Source organism: Larus michahellis, chromosome 23 (genome assembly GCF_964199755.1).
Source record: "Larus michahellis chromosome 23, bLarMic1.1, whole genome shotgun sequence".
NCBI classification, from domain to species: Eukaryota; Metazoa; Chordata; class Aves; order Charadriiformes; family Laridae; genus Larus; species Larus michahellis.
The window spans coordinates 4650543-4666505 of NC_133918.1; the positions used below are offsets into that span (position 1 = coordinate 4650543).

General features: G+C 51.6%; 1 protein-coding gene across 1 annotated transcript; it reads left to right on the forward strand.

Moving 5' to 3' along the window:
• Positions 1 to 819: 819 nt before the first annotated feature.
• DDA1 (DET1 and DDB1 associated 1) lies at positions 820 to 14334 on the forward strand. Its single transcript, XM_074566039.1, has 5 exons — positions 820 to 885; positions 5681 to 5761; positions 6226 to 6277; positions 6607 to 6668; positions 7690 to 14334. Exons 1-5 carry the CDS (start codon positions 883 to 885, stop codon positions 7798 to 7800), a joined length of 309 nt encoding a protein of 102 aa, XP_074422140.1. The 5' UTR covers positions 820 to 882; the 3' UTR covers positions 7801 to 14334.
• The last annotated feature ends 1629 nt before the right edge of the window (positions 14335 to 15963 follow it).

Below are 15963 nucleotides of genomic sequence, written 5' to 3' on the forward strand. Positions count from 1 at the left end.
GCCCCTCTGCTGTGGGGACAGGCTGAGAGAGTTGGGGGGGTTCAGACTGGAGACGACAAGGCTCCAGGAAGACTTTGGAGCCCCTTCCAGTCCCTAAGGGGGCTCCAGGAAAGCTGGGGAGGGACTCTGGAGCAGGGAGGGGAGCCACGGGACAAGGGGGAAGGGTTTTAAACTGGAAGAGGGGAGATTGAGATGAGATCTGAGGAAGAAATTCTTGGCTGTGAGGGCGGTGAGCCCCTGGCCCAGGTTGCCCAGAGAAGCTGTGGCTGCCCCATCCCTGGAGGGGTTCAAGGCCAGGTTGGACGGGGCTTGGAGCAACCTGGTCTGGTGGGAGGTGTCCCTGCCCAGGGCAGGGGGTGGCACTGGGTGGGGCTTTAAGGTCGCTTCCAACCCGAACCATTCTGTCACTCTTCCCCACTCCTCTCCTCCGTCCCCGTTGGGCGCTCTGGCATCGGGTTCCTGGTTCTCTGCGCTGAGGATGGGGTGTAGGGAAGGAATTGCCTTCCCCTGGCCACTCTTCTCCCAGCGCTGCTAATGAGCTGCCTCGTTCCTGCCGCATAATTAACAGCGCCTTCATTAACGAGGGCCAAGGGGAATGGGGAATGGACTACATTTCCCAGCATGCCTCGCGGCCGACGCTACATCCGGGTCCTCCCGCCCTGCACCCTACCTTACCCGCCGGGCCTTCCCGAGCGGGCATTTCCTCCCTCAACCGAACCTCACGCTCCTCTGCGCCGCGCTGAGTGACGGGGGCGGCGCCCTATAGGAGGCGAGGGCGGTGCGGCGCGGGGCCAATCGGCGAGCGGCGGCGGCGGGCAGCGGGGGTAGTGGGCGGGCCGAGGCGCGGCGGCGGGGGAGGGGCGGTTCCTCGCGGCGGCGAAGATGGTAGGTGCCTCGCGCCCCCCGCCCGAAATGGCGGCGCCCCCTGCCCGTCCCTGTGAGGGGAGCGCGGCCCGGGGGGCCCCGCCGCTGCACCCCCGCCGGCCCCGACCTGCTGCCCCACCCAGCCCGGGGAGTGGGGGCCCATGGCCGCCGCCGCCGCCTCCTCCTCCGGCCTCCCCGCCTCCGGCCTCCCCGCCCGGTGCCTCGGCGGAGGTGGGGGGGCGGTGGGGGCCTCGGCGGAGGTGGGGGGGCGGTGGGGGCCTCGGCTGAGGCGCCCCGAGGTGGGGGGTGAGCCACCCTCTGGTGCGGGGGGAGCGGGGCGGGGGTGTTGCGCGTCCCTAGCGACGGGGTGGGGCGCGGGGGGGTTGCTGCACACCGAGCCGGGGGGGGCCCACAGCCCCGGGGGTGGAGGGCTGCAGCACCCCAAGATGGCGGGGCTCCGCACACGCCGGGCTGGGGGGCTGAGGAGGGTAGGGGCACCCAAAGCTGGGGACGCACCCCTCTCTTGGGGCGGGGGGGGGTTATGAGGGGGCTGGGGAGGTTGGGACACCCTAAGCTGGGGACGCACCCCTTTTCTTGGGGCGGGGGGGGGGGTGGGATGAGAGGGCTGGGGGGGTTGAGACACCCTAAAATGGGGACAAACCCCTTCTCTTGGGGCGGGGGGGGGCTGGGTCACCCTAAACTGGGGAAGTACCCCTTGTCTTGGGGCATGGGGGGGTGGATAAGGGGGGCTGTGGGAGGCTGGGGCACCCCAAACTGGGAACGCACCCCTCCTCTTGGGGTGGGGGGGGGATGAGGGGGGCTGGGACACTCCAGGCTGTGGGGGGATCCCCCCCTTCTAGTGGCTGGGGGAGGCTGTGGTACATCAAGGTACGTGCTGTTCCCCACCATGGCTGGAGAGCGAGGGCTCCCCCAGGGTGTGGCGTCTTCCCCACCCTCGGGGATGGGGGGCTGAGAGCAGCTGGGGCACTGCTAGGGTGCGGGGTGTTTCCTCCACGCCCAAAACTCGGGGACAGAAAGGGGAAACTGGGGCACGTCCGAGGTGCGGGGTGCTCCGCCGGCGCCGGGGCTGGGGGGTGTGGAGGTTGTTCAATCCTTTCTGTGCCCCCTGAGCAGCAACAGGGACTCGGTCTGGTGCCTCAGCGTTCGGTGGCAGCCGTCACAGCCAAGAGGCTTCCAGTCTCCCTCCCTCCCTTTGCAGCAACGTAATAATTTTTGGAGAAAGAGAGTTTTCCTTCTGCCCCTCTGCAAGCTCAGTAACGAAGGGGAAAACAGCAGTGTCCGCGGTCTCCACGTACAGGCGTATCGTGGCTGTTCCCGAGTTCGTGTTAGTGGTTTTCCTCTAACCCACGTCCACGTGCATGGTGCTGGGACAGAGCTCTGCTTTCAGCATCTCTGTGCTGGGCCTCATCTTTTTGCGCATTGTTACTGCGGTTCCTTTCAAAAAGCTGAGAATGGGGCACATATATATGTGGGGTTTTTTTCACCTTTCTGCTTTTAGATGAGGACTGTTGTCTTCCTAGGAAGCTGAGCGCCCTCGTTGACGCAGGAACAGTAGATGCATCTTATCTCTACCTCACTTCCCAAATCATAGAAGGAACTAGTGTTGTCTTCTGAGGTTGCATAATCGCGCTTGTTTTGTTGTTGGTTGTTTTTTTTTTTTGAGTTTGCCTTTCCCCAAAGGAAACGAGGCGTCGGCTCGGTTCGGGTGCTGGTTTTTCACATCCACGCAGGAAGCTGCAGCAGCTTCACCAGCTTGGCTGGGGTGTGCTTTCCTTGGTTAAAGAGTGGCAGAAGGCAGGCGGGGGGGAACGTTTCCTCATGTGACATTATACGGGAGGTATGACTCGGTGTGCCTTGTGCCATAGGTGTGTAAACACAGCACTGACCTACCGGGGCTTATTTATCCGGTGCCCTTGGAGCAGATAAGGATCACTGCACTTGGAGTATTGTCTAATTCAGAATATCCAGGAATACGACTCCAGGCAATTCCCCCGAGGGGGCCTTTTCAGTGATCTCTGAGATCATATCAGCAGATAGTGGCAGAAATGTGCGTGTTTGCAGCAGAATTACCGTTATCGGAGGGATAGTCTGCATCAGTGACAACCAGACTCTTCAGCTGAATTGGTGGCGAGTGCTTAACGTGCTGGCTGGAGCCTAGGTTGGAGAAAGGTCCGTCTCTCCTTGTTTTAGCGTCCCTGTTTTGCTCCAGCTAGGTTGTGGCTGGGCACTGGGCACTGCTGGCAGGGCTGGAGCTGGTCCACCCAGGCGACTGCTGGCCTGAGAAAAGGAAAGGTGGTGGCGGAGAGCCGGGGACGCTCGTGGCTGTTAGAGCTGAGGTCTCCAGGTGTTGTCCGAGCGTAGTAACCTTCCTGCTTGCAAGTCTGTGCTTCGCTCGTGTATATCCTGCTTTAGTTGTTTATATGGTAAAGAGGGGGGTAAAAAAACCCCACATTCACCATTTAAATTGCGTTTTGACTGATGATTGTAACAGTGTTTTTACAACTTATTGGATGTAACTTGCTCTGTTGTAAAAATCCGTTAAAAGACTGCGGAATCCCCGGTGAGAGCTGCGATCCCACTCTCCCGGTCTCTTTCCAGGGAGACACAGGCTCTGCCAGACCAAATTCCCAGCTGGAAGGAGGGGAATAGTCTTGCGTGAGGAACTTGGGGTGAGCTGTAGCTTACTGAAGAGGTACTTGAAGTTGTCGGCTCTTATTTAGAGCAGTTATTTTCCATTCTTATAAGCAGTAATAGAGCCAAGTAGTTGTCAGGCTTTTACTGTGATAAAAGAAATCGGGGACGTGTCTGTCTCTCTCTGGATTAGGCTGGTGTAGCGGAGCAGGTTACTTTGTCATAAAAAGCCTGCAAATTTAATGCAATGGGAAGGCGAGATGCTTTGAAACATAATAGGATGTTTTTAAAGATCCTCAGTCCTAAACAGAGTAATATAACTAGTAATTCTTAAATCTGGGCTATGTGGAGAAAACCGTCTGGCTGTGCCTTCAGAAGTCGTTAAAGGGTTCCCCATCCTTTTCAGCCCGGGAGTCCTCGGGTAGCGGATGTGTTTGCTCATCGGTGCCGAGTGTGGATGTCAATGAGAACAGATGAGCAGAGAAATCCGTCGGGGCAAGCGTGGGAAGTGGTGAACTTGAGACCGCAGCGCGGTCCGAAACCGAGGGCTTCTGCTATCGCAGAGCCGGAAGATCCTGCCTTAATTCCCAAGCTCCACCGTGGTGCGGCCGCTCCGCAGAGGAGCGAGCGATGGACTCTGCCCTGGAGAACTCGTGAGCGAAGGCAGGGAAGGCACAGGGAAATAGCATTGGCCCCGTGGGATTAAGGCGGGCAAGAGAAATTTGCAATTCGTTGCTTGAACCCAAGGCCGGTATTTTAACAAGATTATTTCTACAAGCAGGCATGTGGGAAGGGCTGGATGTGTAAACTGGAACGTCGGTAGAGTTCTTTTTAAGAACAAAAGTATGAACAATATTTTCCTGGTTTGGCTAATTATAGCTCTTTGTTTTGAATTAAAGATGCAGCGCTAATAAAAATAATGGCTTCTATTTAAATGAAAACAATGTCTTCCAGCCTAGCAGTTCTGCAGCAGTAGTGTCCATTTACGCGTTGCTCCTAACACTGAAACCAAATGACTTGTCATCTGCTGCTTTACTGTCCTTTTAAAATTGCTTATAAATAAGGTGATGTGTATCCCGGAGTAGAATCCTTTAGTGTTTAATATAACAGGCTTTGAACCTTTAAGCAAGTATCATTACGATACAGGTAGCTGATGATTTAGAAGGGTCGCCTCTCTCTTCTGCTTATTGCACAGGTTCATCCTACATTCATTACCCACCTTCCCTTTACTTTAACGACGTTGCTGGGCATCTTCCTTTGTCTCTGCTGTGAGTAGAGGGGCTCCAACACACGCTTTTAAGCTTGGTGCTCTCCTCCCGCCCTCCTTTTTCACTTTGGAGAAGGAAATTCCTGTTTCATGCTGCTACGGCTTAATTAAGCTGAGAGGGCTCTGCAGGGTTCCTGCGGCTGTTCGGCAAAGAGCTTTGCTGGCCTGTGTGATCAACAGTTTTGTTGTGAGTGGGGATCTCGCCGCTGCCAGCAAAACTTGGGATTATTTCTTTTTTTGATGTACCAGTAGCCTTGACGCGTGCCGGGATGTGATCCTTGAAAGAAAAATACAATTGGGGCAGGCTGATAGGGGTGCGATAAGGATTGGGATTTGAGGCCATGGAGGGTTTTATTGCTCTGTGGAACCAGCCTTGGTCTGTGACAAAGAATGTGAACTGGGAAAGTGAAAGAGCAACTGGTTTGATACGGTGTAATATTCAAGGACTTCAGGCATCAGCGAAACTGGGGCAGAGTTTTTTCGTGTGATGTTGTGATTTCTGCTGGTAAATCACTGTGAATTCTGGTCTGCTCATCAGCGGCGGTTGTGTCTGCGTGGTGCGAATCCCCTTCTGTCAGAGCTCACCCGTAATCACCTATCTGCCAAAACAGACTTAATTAGCAGCTTTCTAACTGAATTACTGAACATTGGGGATATGGTGAGCCAAATGTGGAAGCTGAGGGGTTGGCTTACTTTACATAAACAGTTTTGGGTGGGTTTCGTATCCAACAACCATCTCACTAACCGGGACCTGGCAGCATCCTTCAGTTCCTGTGGTTGTTTATCTTAATGACCCGAGAGACTCCGTCGAGAATCAGCACAAAACAAACAACCACGGGAATATCACTCTTTCGTTCCTCAGCTACTTGTTTGTTTTTGTTGTGTGTCTTTTTTTAGGCAGATTTTTTGAAAGGATTACCGGTCTACAACAAAAGCAACTTCAGCAGATTCCATGCGGATTCTGTATGTAAAGCATCGGTAAGTATTGCCGCATCTTGGTGCTTTGGGGGGGAGGTTTTCGTGCCTGCCTCAAAGGATGCTAGAGTGAAATAAACTCGAAATGAGCGTTTGTTTGCTTAAAAACCATTTATGATCACAGCTGATAGTGTTCACGAGTTGAGATTTGGCAAGGAAAACTTCCTGCCTGCTTTGGTGAGGAATGTGTCATCACATCAACCAGACCACATCTGTGATGCTTTCTTCATATATGCGTTCTTTAATAGTAGCCTTATGCCCTGAAAAGCATGCGAAAAACGGACCTTCTTCTTTATATGTGTGTTTTAAAAAGCTGTAGCTGCACAGCGTCACGTAACAGGGCAGAATATCCCAGCGCATTTGTAGCCTGCGTTATTGAGGGCCTTTTGGTTGGTTTAGCTGTGGTTGGGTTAAAAAAATCAGCTTTTTGCTGTCTTTGGTCTGTAACTGTTGTAATTCTTCTACAGAATAGACGACCATCGGTATATCTTCCCACGAGAGAATATCCATCTGAACAAAGTAAGTCTGCCCTGCTAAAGTTTGAGTTCTTTAATAACTTTATTCTGGTCTAATATTAAAAATCTGGCATAGGCATGATCTCCCTTATTTTACACTTCAGATCAGGTGATATTATTGAACTGTGATTAGCAGTGTATGTCTAGTTGTGGGTTTTTTGTGCTTTTCCTCTGTCCTTATTAAGTGATTGGTGTTACTGCATAGCATCCTTTTATTAAAAAGGACCATGCCTGGTATGTGAAGTAATGTGGTGATTACTGCACTATTTTAAAAGTCCTCTTTAAAATGACCTCAGTATGTTTCTCTCTCTCTCTCTTTTTTTTTTTTTGCAGTCATAGTAACAGAAAAAACAAATATACTTTTGCGTTATTTACATCAGCAGTGGGACAAAAAGGTATGGTCATGTTTTCTTAATATTAACGTCTTGTCTTGCTTTGCTGACTCGGGCTGATTGAGCTGAATGTCGTTCACAACCAAAATACTGAAGATTAATTAAAAGAAAGTGCGAACTGCACTTCAGCAAAAGATAGCGTAAGGCGGCTCTGTCTCTGCACAACGCTTCTTTTTTAAGAAAAGAAACCAAACCAACTTTTTCTTCCCTTTCAACTTAAGGGACGTTAACTCAGTGTTTAGTCTAGAACTTGGGAGACTGCAGTTACATCTCCCATTTGCTGCAGTTTTCCTTTGTGACCTTGGCAAATTGGTCTCCCTGTGCCTCAGCCTCTCCTTTCCAGCTGGGCAAAGCTGCTCTTACCTCCCAGGCCTGTTAGGAGATGCCAGGTGAGCTTGTGCAGAATGTGAATGCACTAATGAGGCGGTGGAAGTACCTCCGGTACAAAATCGGAGTTCTCGTATGAGGAATGCGCAAATTAGTAGGCTCTAGCTAGCGTTTGAGACAAGGAACTGGGGTAGCTGGGCTGGGAGTACTCGGAACAAGGCAATGGCTTCGGAGGGGAGATGTCGAAGCAGTGGGTGCCATCACGGGCAGAGCAGAGGTGGAGGAAGAACATGGAGAGAGGTGAAATTATAAGGAACCTTGAAGCTGAAAAGAAAGTATTTGTATGTGACAGAAGGCTTTGGGAGATTTAGATAAGTTTAGAGACTGACTCAGAGCAGTGGGAAAGAGGATCTTACTCATGTTTATGCAATATTTGAGATCTATAAATAAAAGGTGCCAAGATCAACGATTGGTCTTTTAGTCCCACCTTCAAATTTGAAGAACAATCTCGAAGGAGCACCTTTTGGCTTTGGGCAAAATCCTCTTCAGTGTCCGTTCCAGCGTGTCAGTTAGGTCATTGCATCACTGTATTCCATCCAAAAAACTTTCACAAACAAAAACTTGTCCTACCGATGCTAACTGCCACCAGAATCCAAGGCTTTGGAGAGTTTCACCGTGGCTTTCTCTGTCCCAACAGAATGCAGCAAAGAAGAGAGATCAAGAGCAAGTGGAAATAGAAGGTGAGAATTCGGCGCCACCACGGAAAATCGCTCGGACAGACAGCCAGGATATGAACGAGGACACTTAAACTCTTGGCTTTCTCCTCTACTACTTTGCAGGCGCTTCCTGTTTTGTCTCAAAGTGTGTAAATTTTGCCCCTTGCCCCCATCTCTCACCCCTCCACTATGCAGCCTAAACCACTTCTGACTTCATAGGAGCCAATGTATTTATTTTTTTTTTTTCCTCTCCATTTTTTATTTATGCCGTAAAACTTACGGAGCGATGGTGGAACAATTCAGTAAATGATGTAGTATAACCTTAGTTCCTCCTTTCTAAAAATATACACTGTCACTTTCACAGGTTTTGTTGAATCTGTTACCTGATCACCTGGGTCTAGCAATGGGAGCCTGGGTAAGAGACGCGGGTTATTACAGAACCCTTCCGTGATAGAGCTTTTTCCGATTCATCTGCCCGTTGACATATTCCAAGTGGTTAATTCTTCTTTGAATGTGCCCAGTCCAGCCATAAGTGTGGGGCCTCACTATTTTTTTTCTCAACTATTCTGAAACTGGCACTGCACTTAAAAAAAAAAAAAAACAAAAAAACAAAAAAAAAAACAAAAAAACATGGGTGTCATTTAGGGTTATGTTGATCTTAGCAACCGTGTTGTCAACTTGAGCTGTAAGTTTTATTCTTTTGGTCTGTTCTGGGAGGGCCACAGTCATTTGGCAGCGTACATTGTCTCATGCGTCAGTGGCCACGGAGAGTTCAAAGTGAAAGGTGTGTTGCTTTTTGTTGCTCTTAAATTCTAACCGTCTCTTGGTCTTGAACGGACTGATCTGTGCAACTTCTCCGTTGGAATACAAGGATACTCTTATCCTGTTCTGAGTATTTGATCAGCAGTGCATTTAAGCAACAGCTGATGGAATGGAGTTGGGCAGGCGCCCTGCAGGCAGCGCTTGGCTGGAAGAGTCTGGGAGCACCTCGGCACCTAGATCTAGTTCTCTGTCTCAGCTGCCGGCTCTGAATAATGGTACGTTGTATTTTCCTGCCATATCGGCATGTCTGGAATGGAGCCCAGGACTTGGAGTTGATCAAAATGTGAGCTTCCATGGTCTCTGACGAAGACCAGTCTCTCTTGGACTGTGACAGTTCAGTGCCTGTTGCCTGTAACCCTTCGCTGACTCTTCGGTAAGAGCCAAAACGGAACCCCGTAAGTCGTCGAGGTGGATTCAGAGGTTCAGAGACTGAAAGGAAATGAGCATCGTCACCTGAAGGGGACAGGAAAGGTGTAGCTTAGTAATGATGTCTCGTCTGCTTTAACGTAAGAAGCTGACTTCACACTGTGTTAGTTTAAATTGTTGCATTTATAGCTGTGTTTTTTCCTCGTTGACAAATCCTAAACACCAATTCAAGAGGTGGCACGGACGTTTTTCTAGAGATCCTGGATAAGCCTCGTTCGGCGTGGCTGCGGCAGCCGCCGGCTTTGAGGGTTTCTGCTGTCCCCTTCTCCACGGCGTCCCCGTCCGACCGGGGGACGCCACATATCCAGGTTTGGGGGCGAAGGGAACAAGAAGGGAGAGAAAACTGTTGCTGACGACCGTATGTTGGCAAGGCAGAACCCGAGGAAGAGCAGGGCACGGCGCACGTTGCATTTCGAAATGTCCTTTAGGCGCCAGGTTTCTGATGCAGTGAGTGAATTTAACTTAACACTGAGTAGTTTAGAACTTTGTATCTGCCTCAAAAAACTGTTACCTTTTTGCTATGGCAGTAACCTCCGAATTCCTACGATGCTGTTGAAAATGCCAACTGTGTTGGTGAAGAGAAAATACACTTGGCTTTCCGTGTGATTTACCGGCGATTGCGAGAGGAGTCCTCCCAGAGTTAATGCTATCAAAAAAGTGCTTTTGTGCAAAGTGCAAGACGTTGACTGAAGATGCCGCGTTCGCATCCGGCCTCGCGGGGATCAGCTGAAGCTGAAGAATCCTTTGAAGAGCTGTGAGATACCAAAAAAAAGAAAAAAAAAGAGGAAACGGACGTGCAGCTGGTGGTAAAGTGTGACCAATTTGTGTGTTTAGCAAAGCTGGAGAGAGCTGCAGCCTTGCAGTGATGTTTGTACAGTGCTTTAAAGTTGTAAAATGCTGTATAATTCTTGATTGATATGGCAAGGTTTGAGCTTTGCTGACTTCTCTGCTAGACAGAGCGATGTACTATTAAAGAGAGTTGGCAGTTCCTTCCTGTTGTAAACCCCCGTCTTTGTGCCCTCCGTGTCTTTAAAAATGATCTTGGTTGGTGATGGGAGCCTTTGAAACACTGCCGATGTTTTTAGGAGGTAAAAAGAAAGTTGCCTTTTTAAAGCGGTTCTGAAGCGCTGGAGAAACAAGTCTTCGAACTTTGGCTTTTTGAGTTGTTTTTGGTTTGGTTTTTTTTTTTGCGTTGGTGGTTGTGTACAAGCAGAGTGGATTGCTAAAACCCACAGTGAGCCTTTCTCCATCCCATCCCGTGGGAAGCGAGAGCTCCTTTCCTCCCTCCTTCCTTCTCCAAGCTCCCTTTCGGTGCTGCTGCTGGCTCGGGAGTGCTGTCCTCGGGCTGCGGCGCTTCCATCCTTTATTCACGTCTGTTTAATACATGGTAAGTGTCGCGGGTTTGAATGTCGCGTGGAAGGTCTTCTTTGCCTAACTGTGACTTCCTGGTGCCTTAGTGCATTGAAAACAACAACAACGTTTAAAAAAAACCCACCAAACGCGGGGTTTTTGCCGACTGCACTATTTGTATAATACCCAGCTCCCCGATTCCAGCTCTCTTGTTACAAAGTGACTGAGATTTAGTGACCCTCAGGGGTTTTTTGTGTATGTCTGCGTGGCCCCGATTTTTATTGTTTCTGTTACCGATGTCTACTAAAGGTTTGGGGGTTTTTTTAACAAAAACTGGAGATACTCGTCAGAGATCGGAATTTTGTTATCCTAGTTGAATTAGTGCATCTCTCCTCAAAAACCCAAGCAGCGGAAACGTGGTTCTTGATACCGGGGGGGGGACACACACGGACGATGAGTCCCTCGAAGAGCAGCCCCCTTCCAGCAGACTCCTCTTCGCGGGCGTCTGTGCTGTGTTAAACGGCGCTGGAGCTTGTGCCCGATGCCAGCAATGAGATGTGCGCTGGGGGAGTTCCGAAGAGCAACAAGCTGGGCACCGCCTTATTTTAAGATAAAAATACACTAGTGACTGATGCGCAGCTGAGGCGTTGTTTAGGTTAATTCTCGATGGCGTGTGATCGCTGCTTTTTTTGTCGTTTTCTTTTTTTAGGGGAGAAGTAGTAACAAAAAGTACTCGCGTGATACTTCGAGGTGGGGAAACGTTGAAGGAAAAGATAGACTTTAACGTTCTGTCCTCCGCTGTGAATTCAGGGGTAACTGGGTCTGAGCAGCCAAGTCTGGGTGAATTGTTTGCCTCGATGGTTGGCTCCCGGAGTTTGCCGGGGGGGTTTATTTTGCCGGAGTGCGTTCGGTCAGGTACCGTTGGCACGTTCAGCTCTCAAGGTGTTTCCTGTTTCTGTCCTTGGAAGCTTTTCAAGACAAGCGATGCCCCGAGCGACCCGCTCCGTGTTCGCTATCGCCCCTGCTTCGAGCGGGAGGCTGGAGGCCGCCTCCCGGCGTCCTTCCAACCGGGAAGCGCAGAACGCAGCAGAACCTGTGGCCGGAAGGTTTGCTTTCGTAGGAAGCTGGCAAGCTGCGGAGGACTGTTTTCGCAAAGCTTTACGGAGTTTGCAAGCACGTGTACAAGGTTTTGACAAGCCCTGGAACCACGTTGTGCTACAAAGAACAGGGAGCGGCAGGAGATGTGGGAAGGGAGTTGCTCGGATCCCGCCTGCCCGAGGCTGCGGCTCGGCTTGGAATTGTGGCAAAATTCTTTACCACGGGAGTATTGAGGTGGGCGGAAGGTTTTAGATGCGTTTCACTGTGAGGATGCATTTAGATGCATTTCACTGTAAGAGGACAGGCTTTTAAAATCGTTTAGATATGTAAGATGTGACTTTTTTTAAAAAAAATGACTTCTTAGCCTGGGCTAGTCATGAAGCGCCAGCGCTGTACTGGTTTGGGTGACTGGGATACGCGTCCCGGTGACGTCCCGGAGCTGGTTGCTGAGCCGGGTTGTGGTGAATCCAAAGGACACGCTTAAGCCGAACGCTGTTTTCTGTCATCCTGGTGAATGTGCCAAGCTGTCGGTAAACTCCAGGAGCGCGCGACTGTTCGGGGTTGTGCCGTGTGGGAGGGCCGTGAAGTCGGTTTTGGAGCGGGATCGGCTGGAAAACGGGTTTCCTTCCCTCTCCCGTGCGTGCCTTATGCAGCCGTTCAGTTGTCGGTGTTGGGATGTGTTTCCTGTAAGACGAATTTTGAACAGGCTGGACATTAATCTTAAAATTTTCACTCTATACTCAGTAGTTATAACTTCAAAGCTTTATTTTTCGGTGAGCTCCTTGACGCTGGCCGTAAGGGCAATGACTAAGCGGGAGTTTTGGATATTTTCGAACACTGCAGCTCCCAGCTACGTTATCACTTGCCCTTTCCTGGCTTGTTTGTATACTGCTAGCTTCTTTTTTTAAGATTTTTTGAAAAGACCTGCACATCTATAAGGGGAAAACCAATTTGTTTTCCTGGATTAACGGCGTCAGCCTGGCAGCAGAGGAATTGTGCGACGCGCTGACCGTGACCAGAGGGGCTTCCAGCCGGTCTCTCTCCGTGTCGGGAGAGGCTGATCTGGGACGTTTGTGGCTAGTGATCACCAAAAAAAGCCGAGTCAGCAGGTTTTCCAGGTGGACTGGCCACGCCAGCATACTTAGGAGTTTAATGGTTGTGTCCAGCCTACACTAAATGCCTTACTGTCACGGCATCGGCTTGCGGAGCTCGCCCCGAAACGCGTGTGCTGGCAGCTGCGTTATATTTTATATGAAAGATGTGTGTCATCTTGAGAGTTTAATGTCAGGGAGGAGACAGGACTTCCAGAACCTCGTCTTTTTTTAACTACTGGGAGAAAAAAACCAAACATCTAGATATTGAAAAGGCTGAACCCGGCTGGCAGGGAAGAACATCTTTGTAACTGAAACAGGAGAAGGAAATGCCGGCTTTCAAATTCTCCTTAACGCTCAGTTTCTGTTTTTAAAGCCAAAATTCTCCTAGCGTGTCCTCAAATATGAAGAACTAAGTCTCCCTACGTGTGTGATTTTAGAATTGGGTTGTTCTAGGAATTTTTTAAAAGTAGTCTTGGCAGCCTTAGTGCTTTTTGAGGCGTCTGGGTGGCTTTAACTGTCGTGGTAGAGTGCCAAGTTTTGCCCGTGTAAACCTGAAAGTAAGTATTGAGCTGGCAAGATCAAAGGGCAGCGCTGGTAAAACTTGACCCTATTTCAAATGGGGATTTTGGTTTTATAATAGGCTGAATCAGCCAGGTGACGCGGGGCGGGGGGAGCGGGGCATGCCTGTGGGCCAGCGGTGGCCGCTGCGGTGGCCACCGAGTTTTTCTGCAGGTCGTCCTCTCCTCCTTCCCTTAACCAGCTCCTGGCGGCGTCGAGGGGCGAGAGACGGCCCCGCTCCTCGCCCTGTAGGAGAGCGAAGCTGCCCTCCAGCTGCACGAGGAGGGTGGTAATTTGTCCTTTTTGTGCTCTAACTGCTTTTAATTTCCTCGCCTTCGTGAAGGAAGGAAACTCTCTTCGGCTAGCGGGAACGTTTCACTTCGCCTCGTTGCTACCGGCTCCAGAAACGACTTGTCTGGTTTGCTCTTGGGCGAATCGCGGAGCTGTCGTCCCTGGGATGTTGCTGTTAAACGCGCCCGGTGGGTCTGGGTTTTTTTTGGAGGTACGATATTAGACAGTTTGACAGGTCAAATATTCCCCCGGCTTTGTTAAGCCGCGTCTGTGTGTGTGTGTGTGCGCGAAAAGGAGCGAGGGGCCGGGGAGCGCGGAGGCAGCGGCGTGGGCTGGCGGGGAGCGGGACTGGCCCTCGGGTTCGTTCCGCGGCGGCTCTGGGGGCCGTGGGGTGACTAATGGCTTACTGTAAAACATACAGCCTGAAACGGGGATGGAGGGTCAGAGCTGAGTCACCCCCTCCTCCCTGCTACAGCCGTGCTGCTTTCCGGACGCATTCATTTCGTCTCCAGCAGCGCCCAGCGTGCCGTTAACAGGCTTCTTCGGGTATTTTTAGTTAAACCGCCCAGTCCTCGGCCGGTCGCGCGTCGCAGCTGAGCGTCTGCGAGCGGCTCGGAGTTTCCTGTCGTCCGCAACTGCTTGTATTTAACTCCTCCGGTCCCTCCGGCGCACGCGATCCCGGGCTGGTTTTGGGCAATGCGGTGTTGAGCTCGTGAGTCCATGTTACTTCCAACCTGTCTTTGCAACTTGAATTGTCCTCCTTTTTTTTTTTATTTTTTTTCCCAAAAATATCGTCTTTCGTGGGGCTGGGGAGAAGGTGGTTTTTCCCGAAAGCTGGGTGTTGGCAGAAGGGCTGCCCTCGCGGAGCGACTGTAAATACACCGTTAGTCGAATGTCACGGCCGTTCGATTTTTTTTTTTTGGCATTTCTTTTTAAACTATTCCGTGTTTGATACTGTGTATAAATAAATTTGCGGAATTTAGAGGATTACAACTCTCTTCTTTCTTCCTCTACCCGACGACACGCGCGAGAGCCGCGGCCTGGCATCGAACCGCACCGGTGGGGCGCGTCCTTGTGTCACTCTCTGGGAGCTTTGCCCCGCGTTAAGAGGACTGTGAAGGGGTGACAGTGTCCCCTCCGTCCCCTCCGTCCCCTCCCCTCCCCCAGGGCCAGGAGACCTGAGCGAGAGGCCCCCGGGCGAGCAATAATTTTACCCCACGCCTCGGGCTTGTTGAAATATATTTTTATTATTATTTTTTTTTTATTGCATTTCTGCAGGTTTTACAAAAATATGACAAAATAAATTAAAAAGAAATAAATAACCCCCTTCATTTCTTTTCATTTCCAAAGAAATTAAACGCAGCAAGGGGAAAAAAAAACAAACAAAGACAACACCAAACAATAAAAACCCAAAAAAAACCCCAACAAAACAACCTAACTCTTCCCTCCTTTGTACAGTAACTGCCCGGAAGAGTGAGATACCAGAGAGGCGGCTGCTTGTAGAAATATTTTGTAGAGAGAAATGTTTAAAAATGCCCTGGACTTGGGGGGTCCCGGCAGCAGCGGGAGCCTGCCCTCTCCTCCGGCAAGCGCTGCGGGAACGGAGGGTGCCGGCACCGGATGGTAACCGGGACCGTTACTCTCAGGAGGGAAAAACGGGATAAAAGAAACTCCCTTGAAGACGGGTCGCGTGTGTTGGAGTGGCGGAGGGGAAGGATGGAGAAACTCGAAGAGGTGGAGGAAGGGAGAGGGCTGGCGGGGCGCGGGGCGTCCCCGGGGCTCTGCACAGCCCAGGCAGGGCTGGATCTTTCGGGTTACTTTTCCTCCTGCCATCACTTAACACGATGCTGCTCCCGTTCCGGGGCATGGCCGGGGTGGTGCTGGTCTCGCTGGGTTTCCCAGTACCCCCCACCCCAACCCTGCGTGTCCCAGTTTCCCAGCGCCACGGAGCCCAGCGCTCCCTTTTTTTTCCTTTCCCCTGGCCTCGGCCCAGAAATCTCTCCCGCATCCTCCGCTCCTCCTGCCCGGGAGCGGCCACGGATGATGCGGAAGGGCGAGAGGGGACACCAGTGTCTCCGTCTGCCCCCGGGGTGGGCTCTGCCCGACCTCTTCCGTGGTGGCCCTGGGGACAACAAAGCCTGTGGCTGTCCCCAGCTGATGGGGGGTGGGGGGGGATCTTGTCCCCTCCGCAGCGCAGGGAGCCCAGAGCATCTCGGGCCCCCTCCTGCCCTTATTGCTGTATAAAATGGCTTGATTTAAAGACCCCCAAAAAAATTTACACTGTGTGGAAATGTGGAAAGAGATGGCGGGGGGCGGGGAAGGGGGGGGGAAACAACCTGACATTTTTCTACAGCCCAGGCCTTGGGGAGAGAGGGGTGCAGGGACCCCGTGAGACCACCCAGCCCTGGTCCAGGCACAGTGATGGGGTGGGTGTCCTGTCCCCCCCCCCAGCCAGGCTCCCGGCAGCCCCCCCCCCCCCCCCGCCTCTCCCCTGCTTGCTTTGGAAATGGCGGGGTGGCTGGCGGGCAGAGAGCAGAGCTGGTGGCGAGGGGCAGGAGGGGAGGTGGCAGGGCTGGATTGTCCCCAGCCGGGTCACCCCGTGGCACGGCCTTGGGG